General features: G+C 41.3%; 1 protein-coding gene across 11 annotated transcripts in view; it reads left to right on the top strand.

The window, feature by feature from the left end:
* Ryr2 (ryanodine receptor 2) overlaps window positions 1-17,705 on the top strand; it is a 575,348-nt gene that overhangs the window by 526,526 nt on the left and 31,117 nt on the right. For 10 of the 11 annotated variants that reach the window (XM_040755590.1, XM_040755595.1, XM_040755594.1 and 7 more), the window contains 7 exons: window positions 147-275; window positions 4,927-5,031; window positions 6,798-6,879; window positions 8,437-9,734; window positions 11,341-11,405; window positions 14,285-14,432; window positions 17,429-17,515. In XM_040755590.1, the coding sequence (XP_040611524.1) occupies window positions 147-275; window positions 4,927-5,031; window positions 6,798-6,879; window positions 8,437-9,734; window positions 11,341-11,405; window positions 14,285-14,432; window positions 17,429-17,515 (1,914 nt within the window). The remainder of the gene's footprint in view (window positions 1-146; window positions 276-4,926; window positions 5,032-6,797; window positions 6,880-8,436; window positions 9,735-11,340; window positions 11,406-14,284; window positions 14,433-17,428; window positions 17,516-17,705) is intronic. The other variant, XM_040755588.1, reaches the window with a different exon arrangement.

The following is a 17,705-nucleotide window of genomic DNA, read 5'->3' as shown; positions in this document are numbered from 1 at the left end:
CTTGGGGAGACTGCTGATGCTGGGGTCTACTTCTCAGCTTTCCTTTTGCTGCTGTAAATAAGATCTTTGGCTGTGCTGGCTCTAAGCCTGACTGGGTCAGTGATAACTGCCTAATACCCCTCCACAGCAAGGTCTCTGTTTTCTAGGAGTCCATTAGTGATTTCTACTGGTACTACTCTGGAAAAGACATCATAGATGAGCAGGGCCAGCGCAACTTCTCCAAAGCCATCCAAGTGGCGAAGCAGGTGTTCAACACTCTTACGGAATATATTCAGGTAAATACCAAAATGTTTCTGCTATTTAAAAAAGAAAAAAAGTTTTAAAGAAACTCTTCTGACTGGACCTGGTGCCACAGGCTTGTTATTCCAGCTAATCAGGATGTGAGGCAGAAAATTCTAAAATTCAAGGTTTCCTGGGATGCAGAGTGAGTTCTGGTCTAACTTTGTGGGGGCCCTATCTCAAAATAAAAAGCAAAGAGAGCAGATCATATGACTCAGTGGTAAAACACTTGCTTGGCATGTATGAAGGTCTAGGTTCAATCCCCAATACTGATGGATGGATGGATGGATAGATAAATAGATAGATAGGGACAAAATTTAACCAGTTACCATTGAATTCCATAGAATTCAATGTATTGCACTTAAAATATATTCCACATTCCTGTTGACTTTAAAAACATTTCATTTATGTATTTTTTTAAATTTATGTGTTAATTTTTATGTATGTGTAAGGGTCCCCAGGAAAGTCAGAAGAGTGTGCCATATACCCTGGAGCTAGAGTTGCAGGTGATTGTGAGCTGCCATATGGGTGCTGGGAACTGAGCCTGGGCCCTCTGGAAGAACAACAAGCATTGTTAGCCTCTTCTCCATCTCCTCAGCTCTCCTGTCCATTCTGTGCATTCTTTTTGCCAATATCAAGACTAAAATATGAGGTTGAGATGTGTACCTATACAGCGTGAAACTGTGGTTATTGGACAGATTGAGATTGGACTTACTTGATACAGGAATGGCTTGGGTAGTATTGCATTTCTAAGGCCTGTAGTAATTATTGAACACTCAGTAATTATAAGAAGAAAGGAAAGAGAAAGTGGATCATTAACATGCATTTCATAGTTTTTCAGTGACTGTGAAGTTGAAGTTTTATCGAAATAATTATAAAATAGCATTTAAGAAACCCTGGTCAAATAAGGATGAGCAGGTTCTAGAATGTACGCTGTGTTCCTTTCAGCTGTGAAGAATGTAAATAAGTGAGATTGCATAATGTCACTTCCCATCTTAATTAATGTTATTCACCAGTTCTGGAACTAGACAGTATTTCATTTCCTAAAGTAGGCCAAGTCTGTCCATGAGATGGCATAAGTAGCCAAAGAAGCTGAAGATTGCAGGCTGGTAACTCGGGGTCCCTCTTCCCTGTCTGCTGGTAACCGACTGATCAATATCAGGATAAATGGTCAGACTTAGGTTTGATTTTTTGTATCATGATTGTGTTCAGGAGGCTATTTCATTATCTTCCCAACTGAACTATATCTAAGAATTAAACATCCTTACCTTTCTGATTTTTAGAAGGTCAGATTAACAGCTTGACTTTTGACTTGGTAACCTGGAACCTTATCATGAATGACTTTATTTTGATTTTCAGCCCAGTTGTAGTTCAGAACAATGGCCTACTGCAATATTCATCTGCATTCTAGTTAACCATAATGATGTAATGTATTATATTATTATTATTTATTTTATGTCCTGATCTGTTTCCTTCCCCCCTTTCCTCCCAGCCCCTCCCCTCCCATGTCTCCTCCACCTCCCCTTCCAACCACTCCTCCCCTGTTTCAATTCAGAAAAGGGCAGGCCTCCCATGGATATCAATAAAATATGGCATATTAAGTTGTAGTAAGACTAAGCACCTCCCCTTGTATTAAGGCTGGATGAAAGGTCCTAAAGTCAGAAAAGAGTCAGAGTCAGTTCCTGTTCCCATTCACTGTTAGGAGTCTCACAAAAAAGACCAAGTTTCACAGCCATAGTAGAGACAGGGCCTAGGTCAGTCTCATATAGGTTCCTTAGTTGTTGGCTCAGTCTCTGTGAGCTCCAAGAGCTCAGATTAGTTGATTCTGTGGGTTTTCTTGTGATGTCCTTGACCCCTTTGACTCCTACAACCCTTCCTCTGTCTCTTTAGCACGATTACCCAAGCTTCGCCTAATGTTTGACTGTGGGTCTCTGCATCTGTTTCCACCAGTTGCTGGATGAAGCCTCTCTGATGACTATTAGGCTAGGCACTAATCTTTGAGTATAGCAGAATATTGTTGGAATCATTATATTGACTTTTTTCCCTCTGGTTGTATTTGGTTCTATCCTAGATCTCTGGGCCAACTAATCTCTGGGTCCTGGGGCTCCAGGCAATGTCAGAGGTGGGGTCACTCTCATGACATGAGTCTCCGGCTGAACTGGTAATTGGTTGGCCACTCACACAATTTCTGTGTCACTCTTATCCCAGCATTTCCTATAGGCAGGACAGACTATAGGTCAAAGGTTATGTGGTTGGTTTGGTTTTCTACTCCCTCCACTGGCAGTCTTATCTGGTCACAGGAGGTGGCTAGTTCGTGCTACGTATGCCCTTTTGCTAGGAGTCTTAGCTGGGGCCATCCATGTAGATTCCTGGGAGTTTCCCTATCACCAGGTTTCTACATGACCTTGCAATGACCCCCTTTTCCAGTTGGCCCTTTCAGTACTCTCCCACCACCTCCCCCAACACGATTCCTCATATTTCTTCCCATTACCACCGACCCCCAATCTACCCATGAAATTTCTTCTATTTCTCCTTTCCTAAGTGCCCCTTGAACCCTCTTGTTACCTAGTCTCTCTGCATCTGTGGATTGGGGCATACCTATACTTTACTTTACAGGCATTATTATGAGTAAGCATATACCATGTTTGTCTTTCTGGATCTGAATTACCTCACTCAGGATGATCTTTTCTAGTTCTATGCATTTGCCTTTGAATTTCATGATGTCATTATTTTTAACAGCTGAGTGATACTCCATTATGTAAATGCACCACATTTTCTTAAACTCTTACTTTGACTCAAAACCTTAAATATCTCCTAAAGGAAGTTGTTACTAAATAAAGGCCAAGTTGATTTTCTTTTGTTGACCATTGACTTTGCTTTCTGTTCTCCATGGTAACCTGCACCATGCATTCTTGTATTGCAACTGTACTTTAATAGCAATGAAATCCTACAGATCCATTGTTTTGAGGCCAGAAGCTACCATAGTCTTCAGTAGGCCAAATATAGAGAGATAGGGGAGGAGAGGAGAGGAGAGGGTATACATGCCAAGGCACATGTATGGATGCCAAAGTACATATTTCAGGAATTAGTCCTCAACTTACATCTTGTTCAGGCACTGTCTCTTGTTTCTGTTTCTTGATACAGTACTTCAGTTTGGCCTGCTAGCTTCCCTGAAATCCTCCTGTCTCCATCTCCTCCTTGTCTTAGTCAGGGTTTTATTTGCACTGAAGAGACACCATGGTCACAGCAACTCTTACTAAGGAAAACATTTAGTTGGGGCTGCCTTACAGTTGTAGAGATTTATTCCATTGTCATCATGGTGGTGCAGGCAGATATGGTGCTGGAAAAGGAGCTGATAGTTCTATATCTTGATCTGTAGGCAGCAAAGGGAGACTGTGTGCCACAGTGACTATAGCTTAAGCATATGTATAGGCAGAGTTTCTATTCTGCCTGGTCCCACAGCCATTTAGCCCCAAATAAACACACAGTTTAATTATAAACTGTTTGGCTGATGACTTGAGCTTTTTACTGGCTAACTCTCTCTTAATTATTAACCCATAACTATTAATTTATGTATTTCTACATGGGTTTATCTTAACGGAGAATGCCTGCAAGTGATTCAGTGCTCCACCAAGGGGGCAGGGTAGGAGAATTTTATCCTGTGTTTCTGGAAGTATAATTTTTGAATACTGCATTTAATATGTAGTACATATTTAAGTAACTACTTGTTATATATATATATATATATATAATACATGATTGGCTGAATAATAAGGCTCCTAATAGTGGCTATTTGTTTGTTTAAGCTCATAATGTAACTTGGTTTGTCTTATGAGGGAACCCAAAGCTAGAGATCTTTAAGGCAATAGCTTTCCAAAAAATTATTTTAACAGAATGAATGTCCTTGAATTCAAGATTTATGAAATTAATTATCAAGTATTAAGTTTTAAATTGTGAGTAGCTCCACAATTAAAACATCAAAGAGGGGTTGTTTCCTCTACATGAATATTGTATCCATGTTACTACTTAGGAATAAGAAAAGATTTCTTCTTATCCTAAGCATGTTCTTGTATTTTTGTTGTTTTTTTTTGTCTTTTGAAAGAGGATCTTTTTTATTTTTCTTTTTTCTTTTTGGTTTTTTTGAGACAGGGTTTCTCTGTATTGTTTTGTAGGCTCGCTCTGTAGACCCAGGCTGGTTTGTAGTTATTAAGTAGCCAGAGATGACTGTGAACTCCTCTCTGTTGCTGGTATTACAGACCTGTGCCACCACACTTGTTTTACATATTCTTTTTACACAAGGTAGTGACTATTGATTTGACTGAACAACTAAACTGTCAGTATCCTCCCCTTTTCCTATAAACAGAAAAAAAAATAATCAGCGTCTCCAGTGTTTTAATACTCATATAGAAACAAACTATTAAAATGCCTGAGAAATTTTCAGGGACACTTGACTAGACAATCCCAGGAAGAACACTGTCAAGTGCACCTTATACCTACTGTGTCTCTCTCATTTTATGCCTCTCTCTTCATAGATAAGGAGCTGACAATAAGCTATATAAATAGAGAATTAAATTTTTTCTTTCCCTAAAGTTGATTCAGTCAAGTGACTAATTCCTAATGATCACTGTCCTTCTATTTATGCTACAGGGTCCTTGTACTGGAAACCAGCAGAGCTTGGCACACAGCAGGCTGTGGGATGCTGTTGTGGGCTTCCTGCACGTATTCGCCCACATGCAGATGAAGCTGTCTCAGGTAAGTCAGTGGCCTTTAACTGAGTGGGTACAAAATGGACTACAACCACAAAGTGATTGCAGGTATCAACAAAGGCCAGAAGACGCCATTGTCTCCTGTGGAGCTAGAGTTTTAGATGGTAATAAGATACCTAATATGGGTGCTGGGAACTATACCCAGTTCCTGTGAAAGAGCAGAAATGGCCTTAACCACTGTGCCATTTCTCTAACATCCTCTACATCAAATATTTTAATCAACAACACTTTATGCCCATAATGGAGAGGGTACCAGCTGACCGAATGAAGGATTCTATCAGAGTCCAACTTGGGTGAAACAATGAGTTTGGTAAACCTATAAGATGCATCATCAGAAAGCCTACTGGATGACTTACAGGCAGCTAGACCACTGAAGGCTCCCACCTGTTATATGGAAAATCCATAAAGGCAGCACAACTAAAGAGTTCCCATGAACTTAGGGCAGATACATTACTACAAAGTACCCATCAGAATCAAAACCCAAAACAATTCATGCAAGGTAAGCATAGAGGGAGAACAAAGGATATAAAGGAATTGGGAGATAAAGCAGCCATTATCACTTCACAGCCTTCTGGGCCATTTTCTGGTCTTGGTTCATCGGAAATTTTCTTCCCATACATAGATACTATAAAGGGATTTAAAACCTGTGATAATTTTGTTAAGGAAAGTTCTTACAGGTTCACACACAAACAAACATGACATTTTCCCACTACCAGGAAAGTTAACTTTCTGAAAGTCAAAAAAGGAACAGCAATTTTGAAGATAAATAAGGATCATGTTTTGATATTACTTTACAAAGTTGGTTGGAAGCATCAGCTTCTTTTGTCTCTACTTCCATATCTATGTCATTGCAAACTAAAGATGGATGATTAGAAAAAAATTAATATCATCCCTGGGTAAATGTGCCTCTGGTTCAGGGCATCTTGGTGGTATCAAAAGATCTGACACACCTGTAGGAAATGGGTGTCCACCACATGATAGAAAAAAGAATGCAAGAGAGTCAGAAGAGAGGTGACTCAGAAGGCAATGGTATTAGCTGCCAAGGCTAGAGGTGAATTCCATCCCCAGAATTCACATAGTGTAAGGAGAGAGCCACTCCATGTTGATTGTCCTATGGCCACCACATGCTTGCAATAGCACATAAGCATACACACATGCATGAGTGAACTCTCTCTCTCTCTTTCTCCCCACATTCCCTCTCTCCCTCTCTCAAAAGAAATACATGTAGAAAATAATAATAAGAAAGAAGTCAGAGAGAAGGGAAAATATAGTCTTTTCAAGTTGAAACTATCTAATATGCAACACAGCTGAATCTTGCCTACCATTAGCATGTCCCCCAAGACTTGTGCTCCTCCACATATCTGTCCTTGAAGGCACTTCAACAAACACACATCAAAAGTGAGCAATAAAGGTTTTTTGGGTTTTTTGTTTTGTTTTGCTTTGGTTTTTGGTTTTTCAAGACAGGGTTTCTCTGAATTTTCTTGGAGGCTGTCCTGGAACTCGTTCTGTAGACCAGGCTGGCCTTAAACTCACAGACATCCTCCTGCCTCTGCCTCCCGAGTGCTGGGAATAAAGGCATGTGCCACCAATGCCCGGCCAGTAAAGGTTCTTTCCTCCATCAATGTATCTATTTTCAGTAAGCCTTGTGTTTATATTTGACATACAATAATTCTGGAGGTTTCCTGTGAGCATTATGAGATCTTACCATGTGTTCTTCTCCTTATCTCAAATGTAATATATTAATATTTCCAGGATTCCAGCCAAATCGAACTCTTGAAAGAACTAATGGATCTTCAGAAGGACATGGTGGTGATGCTGCTGTCCATGCTAGAAGGTAGGGCTTTAAATGTGTACTTTCAAGTTCTCTTTTATTCTTGTTGAACAAATTTGAGCTTGTGTTTGGCATCACCATGTAGCAAGACATTACCCCAGGAAGCAATGCCCAGCCACTTGTTGTAACCCATTTGTAGTAGCCCCACGTTGCGGTGCCAATCTGTTGTAATCTGTCTTTGTGGGGCTTCAGTCAGATCCAGTTGACTTGCCCAGTTCGTACCTGAGAAGGGGAGTGTGGACTGAGAAACAGCATGTAAAGACACTTATGAAAAAACAGAGACACAGGATAGAGTCAGGAGGTCATTCCAGTGAATAATTGATGCCTCAAGGTTATTCTTCAACATTCTTAAATCAAAAGGGAAACATGGCAAAAGACTTCTTTATCATGCACAAGGAACAAACAGACTTTCTTCCTTAATTCTCCAAACATTTGGTAACCACACCTTAGACTCAATTTCTAGATATCTGGCCTTGAAGGTCAAGAGTAGCCACACCTCAGATTATGTCTGTTCTTATTTAGATAAGACATCCACTACCAAGATAAACAGTAGCTATGTCTTAGACCTTTGGAAGACTAAAGACAGTTTTGAACTCTCTGACCTTAAGTCAAGATAAAACAGAGCCATCTTTGTGGGTCCTGACAGCCACTCTGCTGAATTGCTGGCCATCTAAATTTCTTTTCTTGTTCCTATTACGAGATTTTCTAATAAATACAATTTACTAGAGAAGTGGGTGTTTCTGTGACACATTCTGTCCTAGTGAAGAAACTAAGGTGGAAGAAGCTTGAAGCAACTGGTCATGGTGCCTCCCAAACCAGAGAGCAGAGAGCAATGAATGAATGTCTGCTAGTTCTCAGTTCCTGTCTCAAGGTTAGACAGTCAGGATGCCCTACCCAGAGGGTGGTCCTGTCCACAAGTAAGATGGGTCTTCCAACACCAATTAATGTAATTAAGATAACTCATCACAGACATTCCCAGAAGCCCACCTCAGGTTCTTCAGCATGTATGGCTTCTTCATGTTACAGCCCCTTTCTAGGCACAGCATTCTATCTGTTTTAGGAATATAGCCTTCTGTGGGTCTGTAACTTAGAAAATAACCTTGTTTTCTGAGGCTTGTCAGTAATCTCCCCTTATCTAACTCCAAACACTGGACCATGGGGAGACACAGAATGGTGGTTTCTATTGTAAATCAGAGAGACAGGGGGAAGGAGGAAAGGGAGAAGGATGGAGAAGAGAAAAGGGGTGGAGAGAGATTAAAGTTGTCAGTCATAGCAGTAAGTGCTCTTAATCTGATGAGCTATCTCACAGGCCCAGGAATATGATTTAATGTGTGGAACCCTTATTACTTTGTGAATATGGCTTTTCCAGTGTTTCTATAATCATTTTTGAGATGTTAGAGATAATTATCCCTCTGTTCTAAAGGCCTTATGCATTAGGAGAAAATCTAAATCAATGGTTCATGTTTAAGACCAGGTCTGTATGATTATTTTGTCTATAGATAATAGTTGTGTAGAACAAAAATGCTCACTTTTAAACAACTACTCATGCTTTCCTACCAGGTAATGTTGTAAATGGAACGATAGGCAAACAGATGGTAGACATGCTCGTGGAATCATCCAACAACGTGGAGATGATCCTCAAGTTTTTTGACATGTTTCTGAAGCTAAAGGACTTGACGTCCTCTGACACATTTAAGGAGTACGACCCTGATGGCAAAGGGGTCATTTCCAAGAGAGACTTCCACAAAGCCATGGAGAGCCACAAGCACTACACCCAGTCAGAGACCGAGTTCTTGCTGTCCTGTGCAGAGACAGATGAAAATGAAACACTAGACTATGAAGAGTTCGTCAAAAGGTTTCATGAGCCTGCAAAGGACATTGGCTTCAATGTTGCTGTCCTATTGACCAATCTCTCAGAGCACATGCCCAATGACACAAGGCTGCAGACCTTCTTGGAGTTGGCAGAGAGTGTCCTCAACTACTTCCAGCCTTTCCTGGGTCGCATTGAGATCATGGGCAGTGCCAAGCGCATTGAGAGAGTCTATTTCGAGATCAGTGAATCCAGCAGAACCCAGTGGGAGAAGCCACAGGTCAAGGAGTCCAAAAGGCAGTTCATATTCGATGTGGTCAATGAGGGTGGCGAGAAGGAGAAGATGGAGCTATTCGTGAACTTCTGTGAGGACACCATCTTTGAGATGCAGCTGGCAGCTCAGATCTCAGAGTCCGACCTAAATGAGAGGTCAGCAAATAAAGAAGAGAGTGAGAAGGAGAGGCCTGAAGAGCAGGGCCCACGGATGGGCTTCTTCTCCCTCCTTACCATCCAGTCGGCCCTGTTTTCTCTCAGGTACAATGTGTTAACCCTCGTTAGGATGCTCAGCCTGAAGAGCCTAAAGAAGCAGATGAAGAGAATGAAGAAGATGACAGTGAAGGACATGGTCACAGCCTTCTTCTCGTCCTACTGGAGTGTGTTCGTGACCCTCTTACACTTTGTGGCCAGTGTCTGTAGGGGCTTTTTTCGCATTGTCTCCAGCCTGCTGCTTGGGGGGAGCCTGGTGGAAGGTGCTAAGAAAATCAAAGTGGCAGAGCTTCTAGCCAACATGCCAGACCCCACTCAGGATGAGGTGCGAGGAGATGAAGAGGAGGGAGAGCGGAAGCCTTTAGAGTCAGCTCTGCCCTCTGAAGATCTGACAGACCTAAAGGAACTGACAGAGGAAAGTGACCTTCTTTCGGACATCTTTGGCTTGGATCTGAAGAGGGAAGGAGGGCAGTACAAACTAATTCCTCACAATCCAAATGCCGGCCTCAGTGACCTGATGACCAACCCCATGCCTGTCCCTGAGGTACAAGAAAAGTTTCAGGTACTTCATTCTGAGTCATCATTATTAATGATGTCAAGCTCTTGGCACATGCATGTGCTCTGGCTCTTTCTTGCTCATATGTACATGCTCTCACTTGCTCTGTCTGTCTGTCTGTCTCTTTCTCCCCTCCCCCATTCCTGTCCCCGCCCCTTGTGCACACATGCCCTCTGACTCTTTCTCTCTAATGTTCAAACTTTCTCTTGCCCTCTCTCACTCCTTTGCTCTCTCACACACTCTCTCTCACTCTTGCTGTCAACTTTAATTTCTGGTTTTAAAAAAATGACCCTTGGAAGGCAAAACTAGGCCTGTAAGGAATCTGTGTGATTTTTTTCTGAGAAACTGTTATATTTGTACTCTTCATGGATGATGAGATCCTGCTGTGATGGTCAGCTATACCATCTTTCCATACCCAAATCTTTGTGCTTATTTTCCAAGTGTCTGAGAACACTGGGTGGATGAGAAATTCAAAGCTAGGTTTGCCGGTGGGTGGAGTTCTATGGGCTGATATAATTGGAACACCAGTAATTAGATGATGATAATATACAGTAAGACTTAAATTGGCCTTGAAGATAGAGACAATTTGAGAAGGTTGTTTCTTAAATAAGAAAAGCCAGTGTAAAGGAGCCTAGAGAGTTTTAACCCCCTGCTTTTGGAGAGGAGAGTGTGCATAAAAAGTGAGGTGAGGAGGGGACATAGAACTTCTATCTCAGTGTAAGCAAAAAGGATCTCACATGTGGATTATGCATTGGCAAGTGGCTGCACAGCTCCCCAAGGGCACTCAGTGGTGTCATAGAATCCTGCTGAGAGAGCTGAGAAGATCTCTATCATCAAAGTGCTTGTTTTGTGTCCTGGTTACTTCTTTTGTTCAGTTGACACAAGCTAGAGTCACACAAGAAGAGGTACTCTCAATTGAGAAAAATCCTCTCTGAGACTGACCTGTGGGCAAGAATGTCAAGCATTTTCTTGGTTAATGATTGATGTGGGAGGGTCCAGGCCTCTGTGGGCAGTACCACATCTGGGCTGATAGTCCTGGGATGTGAAAGGAAGCAGGCTGAGAACACCATGAAGAATAAGTCAGGAAGCAGCATTCCACCATGGCTTCTGCTTCAGTCCCTGCCTCTGGGTTCCTGCCCTGACTTCCTTCAGTGATGGATTGTAATCTGTGAAGCCAAATAAGCCCTTTCCTCCCCAAGAGGCTTTTGGCTATAGTGTTTTATTACAACAACAGAAATCTAAGCGTGACACTTCGTAAATAGGAGGTGTGGAGTTCAATCCAAGGAACCTGCATTTTAAAAAGGAAATGTCAAATATAGTGGTGTGGGTTCATAATTTCAGTCCAAGAGAAGCAAAGACAGGCTGGTCCCTGGAGCTCACTAGCTAGGCAGACTAGCCTAATGGAAGAATCTCAAACCAAAGAGGTCCTGTCTCAAAACAAAATGACAAGGTTATGGCCCATGAGGAATGGTGGTTTAGGTTGTCCTCTGATCTCCATATGCGTGGCTACCCATTCACACACCCACCTGTAGACACAGGTGCACCTCATATATATACATACACCTACAATAATAATAATTCTGGTGTTCTGTTTCCTATTGACACGTTTAAGGAGCAGAAGGCAAAAGAAGAGAAGGAAGAAAAAGAAGAAACCAAGTCTGAACCTGAGAAGGCTGAGTATGTACTGCCACATGTTTTCTCCATATCTCAGAACCTCTTGGCTTGGCTCCTGCTCTTTGGGAGCTGGGATAGAGATTCTTACCCTGCAAAGGTGTCACATGACCCATTCTCCCATCTGTCTGAAATCCAGGACCTGACTCTATGCAGGGCCACCTGGATTTCCCCCTACCCAGACCCTTCCTCCTCTTTCCAAGGGCATTGCCTGTGTGTGAGATGATCCCTTATCAGAAGAGACCCCAGTGCCTCTCTGAAAGGGCTGGTGGATAAAGTTTATGTGTGAATGTTTGTCCTTTTAAAGATGGGAAGAACCCAATGTAGCAAATTCAGCCACTTTAGTGTGTTCTGGTATGGTATCACTCTGAGCATTTTCTGAGGCCACATGCATAGAAATCTCCTAGAGGTTGTTAAAAAATGAAGATTCAGTGCTAGAGAGGTAATGTAGCTAAGAAAGTACTTGCTGTATAGGCATGAGGATCTGAGTTTGATCCCCAGAACCCACATAAAAGCCTCAGTGTGAGGTGCAGACTCATAATTCAATGGGGAGGCTGCCCTGGGACTCAGTAGGCAGCCAAGTTTGCCAAATTAGAGAACCCCAGTTGAGGAAGAGACTATGTTCAAAAAATACTGGGTGTATGGCTACTGAGGTTAGCTTGTGACCTATATGAGAATACACATGTACCACCTACTCAGAAACACACAAGACAGATTCCTGGGTCCCACCCTACCTGCTCACACACACACACACACACACACACACACACACACACACACACACACACACACACACATACACACACCTTCTCTGTTATGGAATGCTGGAATGGGCCTAGGGGTCTTCATCTTCATGAGCACACCTGGTGTTGTGGAGTCTATTGTCAACACAGAGGTAGGTGATGAAGAGTACAGCATGAAACAGGAGAAATGTCAGACCTCCCATAATAAAAACCCTTACCTTGCCCCAAATATATGTAATTTTATATATTCATCTAGAAAAAGTTAAGAAAAAATTAAAGTCAGGGTTCTATCTCACAGAACAGCCACTTTACAACTTTCCCCATTATTTTACTATTTCGTGAGCCTGTTTTCATTGTCTTAGATCTTGGATCTGTTGTTAATGTGGCCAGGTAAATGACATTTAGAGTGGAAAAACTGGCACATGTATCATGGAACAGTGGACATCAATTCTTACCTACTGTGAAGTGTAGTGTTGACTAGACCTAGTGTGAGCTTACTGCAGCATCTGTGCCCTCACCAGAAGGATTCGTACTTACATTTAAAGCACTTTTTTATGTAGACTTTTAGCCCTGGGACTAGAGCGATGGTTCAGCAGGTAAACATGCTAGTTGCCAAGTCTGGTGACCTGAGTTTGATCCCCAGGATCCGCATGGTGGAAGAAGGTAACTAACACCTTCAACTTGTCCTCTGCCCCCCACATATTTGCAAGTATACAGACAGCTTAAATGAATATCTCTAAGTATTAAAAAGTATTAAACTTCTAGTCCTAAGTCCATTGTTATCTGGAATTAACATAACAATATACTTATATTGATATTAAAGTTAATATATTTTCCTTAATAAAATTAGGTAAGTGTGATTATCTGTGTCAATGTATTAGTATATTAGCATTATATATGAGAAAAACCAAATGCACCAGACTTTGATTTTAAGTGTCAATGGTTGTTAACAATTGAATTACGGGTCAGTATGGTGGCTGGGCAGGTAAAGGCACTTGCTTCCAAGCTTAAGGACTTAAGTTTGATCCCTAGAATCTACATGGTAGGAGGTGAGAACTAACTTCTACAAGTTGTCCTCTGAACTTCACTAGTATGCTGAACCCCTTACCCCCATAAAAGAATCACCTCTCAGCCTTTAAGCTGAGATCAAGTATAATTAAATAGAAAAAATAGAATTATGATTTTAATGATCAAAATTTAGAAATAAGTTGTGTTGCCAGAACTGGTAGTGTAGTCTTGATATCATGGCTACTTGGGAGGCTGGGGCAGGAAGACTGCAAGTCCAAGACTGGCATGGGTTATATGGGGGAAGTTCAAGGCCAGCCTAGGCAACTTAGTGAGACCCTGTCTCAAATTAAATAGTGAAAAAGAGGGCTAGGTCTGTAACTGAATGGAAGATTGCTTGCCTGGCATGCATGAGGTCTTAGCTCTTGTTCACAAAAGTATATTTAAAAAGTAAGGTATACTGAAATGGGGGACAAGAAATGTATTTATTGTTGTACCATTTTGTAGTCAAATATTTTATTGTACAAGTAAAGAGAATCTGCTAAGATATGAATACAAAAAGTTTCCAGCATGAAAAATGTCCCTTTTATTTGAGTTCTGCTGAATCACTCATCTATGGGGAGGGCAGGAAATCATTTTTCTCACTCTGAAATACAGAATGCTATAGTATTCACTAGGGTAGAACTTAGTTTGGGAGCCATAGACGATGGCTCAGTTTATAAAGAGTTTGATACATGAGTACATGACCCTAAGTTTGATCTCCAAAACCTACATAGAAGACTGGGTAATAATGTCCTGTTCTTGTAATCCCAGCACTGGAGGGTAGAAGAGATACTCAAATCCCTGGGACTTGCTGACCAGTCACCCTCACCTAATAGGTGAACCAATCCAAGACTCTGTCAAACAAAACAAAGTGGATAGTACCCAAGGAGGAAGGATGCTCAAGGTTGTCTTCTGGTTCCCACATGTATACATATACACATGCACATGCTTACACATGAACATATACATACATACATACATACAAAACTTAGTATCTAAGTGGATATTGTGATTTATTTGTTCATTTTGTATTTTGCAAAGCACCTGATTGATTCTTCACCTTCTAGAGAGCTTGTGCTGCCTTGGTTTTCACAGGGGTGAAGATGGAGAAAAAGAAGAAAAAGCCAAAGATGATAAGGGCAAACAGAAGTTGAGGCAGCTTCATACACATCGATATGGGGAACCTGAGGTGCCAGAGTCAGCATTCTGGAAGAAAATCATTGCCTATCAACAGAAGCTGCTGGTGAGACTTGGGGATGGCTTTTAGTATTGAGTGATTTCCCTTGACTGTGTGTAGCAGATAGTACCAGAAAACCCTTCTACCACATCTGAGAATCAAGTCCCTCATATAAGAATGGTGGAATGTTTGTGTGTGAACAGCACATGTCCTTCTGTGTATTTTTGACCTATCTAGATTATTTATGTCTGTAATGCAATGTGAATATTATGTGAATGTTTGTTAAGGTGTATTGTTTAGGGAATAATAGCAAGAAAAAATGTCTATATCCTTTTAGGACAGAAATTTTTGTCCAAGTATTTTTTTTCTTTGCAATTGGTTTGATTTATAAAGGCAAAGTCTTCAGAACCAGGGGCTAAGCAGATATTTTATCTACTCATTTTAGCGTATTCGAACTTTTGAAGTGGTTTGTTGATCTTTATTTCTGGCATACATATGAGTGCCTCCATGCATTGATGTGTACCAAGTATATGCAGTGGCTAAGGGGCCAGAAGAGGGCATCTCATATGCCGGAACTGGAATTACAGATAGCTGTCAACTACTATGTGGGTGCTGAGGAGCAAAGCTAGGCCCTCTGAAGAGCAGCAGTGTCATCTCTACAGCCTAGTGTATTTTTTAGGGTAAATGCCTTTTTCCAAGTCACTATTCCTTCTATGCAGTTCATACTGCCTGACACCCCATGGCCTCTACACACCTTCAAATGGGCTGACATCCCCAAGGCCACTGCATATGTTCACATTGTTTTGACATCCTTTGACTGAATAACAGGCAGCATAGTAGGTCTTCCCACAAATACTTTAAAACCCATTAGGTCTATTTTCAAGATCTTCTAACACAGCCTCCTGGGTCCATATATTGTTCAAAACCCCAAAACCAAATGAGTCTGTCATCCTACCTTTTACTAAAAAGAAATATGTATAGACATATAAGTAAAATATAAATGTATTTTATAAATGTAAATTTAATGAGTCAGCATTTTGTTGATAATAGTTCAAAATTATTCCAAAAGAAAATGAAGAAATTGAGCGAATGAAGGTAGTTGTTCATAGGACTTTCATAGAAATATTCCCCAAATCTTATATTTTCTCTGGAGTGTTTGCTACAGAGTCCACTGAACACAAATGTTTCTGAGATAATTCTGTGTAATTGTTAATTTAATATGTATCAGTGGTTGCCATGGCAGCAGGCTGGGTAGGTGCTTCAGTATCCTCTAGTGTCCCTGTGGATCCTGAAGAGCCTGTCTCTGCAGTTGAATAACGCAAGAAACTGAGATTCCTTCCATCTCTGCCTCAGGGCTCCTATGTTCCTTGTCTCTGTGTAACTCTTCCACTTTTCTGTTTCTCTTGGTATCTTTGGCATATGTTTCCCAGTTTGTACACACAAGATCAGTCATGGCTGTGGTGCCCTCCACAGATTCCTTTCCTTTGTGTCTTTGTGACTCTCTCCATCCAACAGCCACAATTAGATGACTCAGTCTCTGTGACCTATTATTTTCCTTTCTAGGAGAGACAGTGTAACTGGCTCAGTTTGAGTGTGTTACTCAGTCTTAGTTCAGGTAGGTGTGGCAGTAAAGCCAGATCCATTATAGGACAAAGACCCCAACAGAGAGGAGTATGTTCATGGATAGGTTAATGAGAGGCATTGTTGCTATGGCTAGGCTTTATCACACTAAAACTCACTTCATGTTATAACAAATAGTTGCCTTTAGTGTAGTCTCTTTCCTTATATCCACTTGTGCTAGGTTGTTTTGGTTTCTTCTGAATGCTATACACCATACCAATCACTGACTTATTCACTCAACTTTGAGTCCTTTGTCTCTTACCTATAACACAATACAGAAAAGAAACCAATCAACAAACAAACAACAAAAAGTCAAAACTCAGCTCCAGCTCTTCCTGTAAAGTTCCCCAAGAACCTACCCAGTTCTGTGCATGTCTATGGATGCCATGGAGACCAACTCACTGCCAACATCATCTCTTTTTGCATCCATGCTTACTACTGTCTCCACAGAGGGATTTCAAAGCCATCACCTAGCTACATCCTGTCCTCTTTAGTTCTCCACCAGAATCTCAACATCCTAGAATAAAATCTCAGTTTTAGCAATGACAGCATATCAAGCAGTGTATGTAATTACTAATAGCATATTAAAGTGAATAACTGGATTTCCTCATACTAAATGAGGGAAGTTGATTCTGTTGTTATGTTGACATTACAGAAGAGACAACATGTTCTTTGGGAAAGATTAGGTCATTCATCCAAGAAGTGCTGGGACATATATCTCTGCAGTATAGTCCTAGAGGTTGTTAATGAGTTCAGAGGTCACTCAATCAGTTTACTGTAACAGACAACTAAAATCACACACACACACACACACACACACTATTTAAAATAGTTTAAAAAGAGTAATGGTGTGTGTGTGTGTGTGTGTGTGTGTGTGTGTGTACCACTTGCATGTAGTACCTGTAGAGGTCAGAAGAGGGCATCAGATTCCCCCATAATTAGAGGTACAGATGTGAACTTCTGTGTGGGTGCTGGAAACTAAACCCAGATCCTCTTGTAAGAGCAGTAGATGCCCTTAACCTGCTCTCCAGCCTCACAGCATTACTCTTAATTCAGGATCCTGTCCTCACTATCCCTGTCTCTATTACACCTCCTCCATCTATGGTTCAGTTAGCTCCTTGCCACCAGCAGGCCTGTGCTCAAGCTACCCCCTAAGATAGCCTTTCCAAGCCATCTATCCAAACTACTCCCTAAGCCCTCACCTAAGTATCAATATGTCACTTGGAGTTCTTGATGATTCTTTGTATCTGAGGGTATGGTTGTTACTAGCTGTCTCCTCCTTGGTGGTAGAAATTTTGTCTCATGCTGTGTGTCTCTAATACCAAGGACACAGCAAGCTCCTACTCTGCACTTTGGTGAAAATTAACAGATTTTTGTTTAAAATGTTTGCAAATTTCTGATCTCTTACTGGCTGGCCTGTTCTCAACCCTTTCCCCCTTCAGAACTATTTTGCTCGCAACTTTTACAACATGAGAATGCTGGCCTTGTTTGTTGCCTTCGCCATCAATTTCATCCTGCTCTTCTACAAGGTATGTATGTGTGTCCCTGTGGATTGAAGACCATTCTAAAAGTTCTAAGTGACTGATGGCAATGGATAGCTCCTCTGGGAGCTTTGAGAGAGCACATTTACCCCAATTCTAAGCTGCACTTTAGCAAAACAGAGAGACCAAAGCCCAGGCCATCACAGATGCCCAGGAAGTCGGGGTACATACACTTCTG

The sequence above is a fragment of the Mesocricetus auratus genome, unplaced genomic scaffold (assembly GCF_017639785.1).
Source record: "Mesocricetus auratus isolate SY011 unplaced genomic scaffold, BCM_Maur_2.0 Super-Scaffold_100013, whole genome shotgun sequence".
Taxonomy (NCBI): domain Eukaryota; kingdom Metazoa; phylum Chordata; class Mammalia; order Rodentia; family Cricetidae; genus Mesocricetus; species Mesocricetus auratus.
The sequence above is the reverse complement of the archived record's forward strand: the minus strand, read 5'-3'. Positions and strand labels throughout refer to the sequence as shown.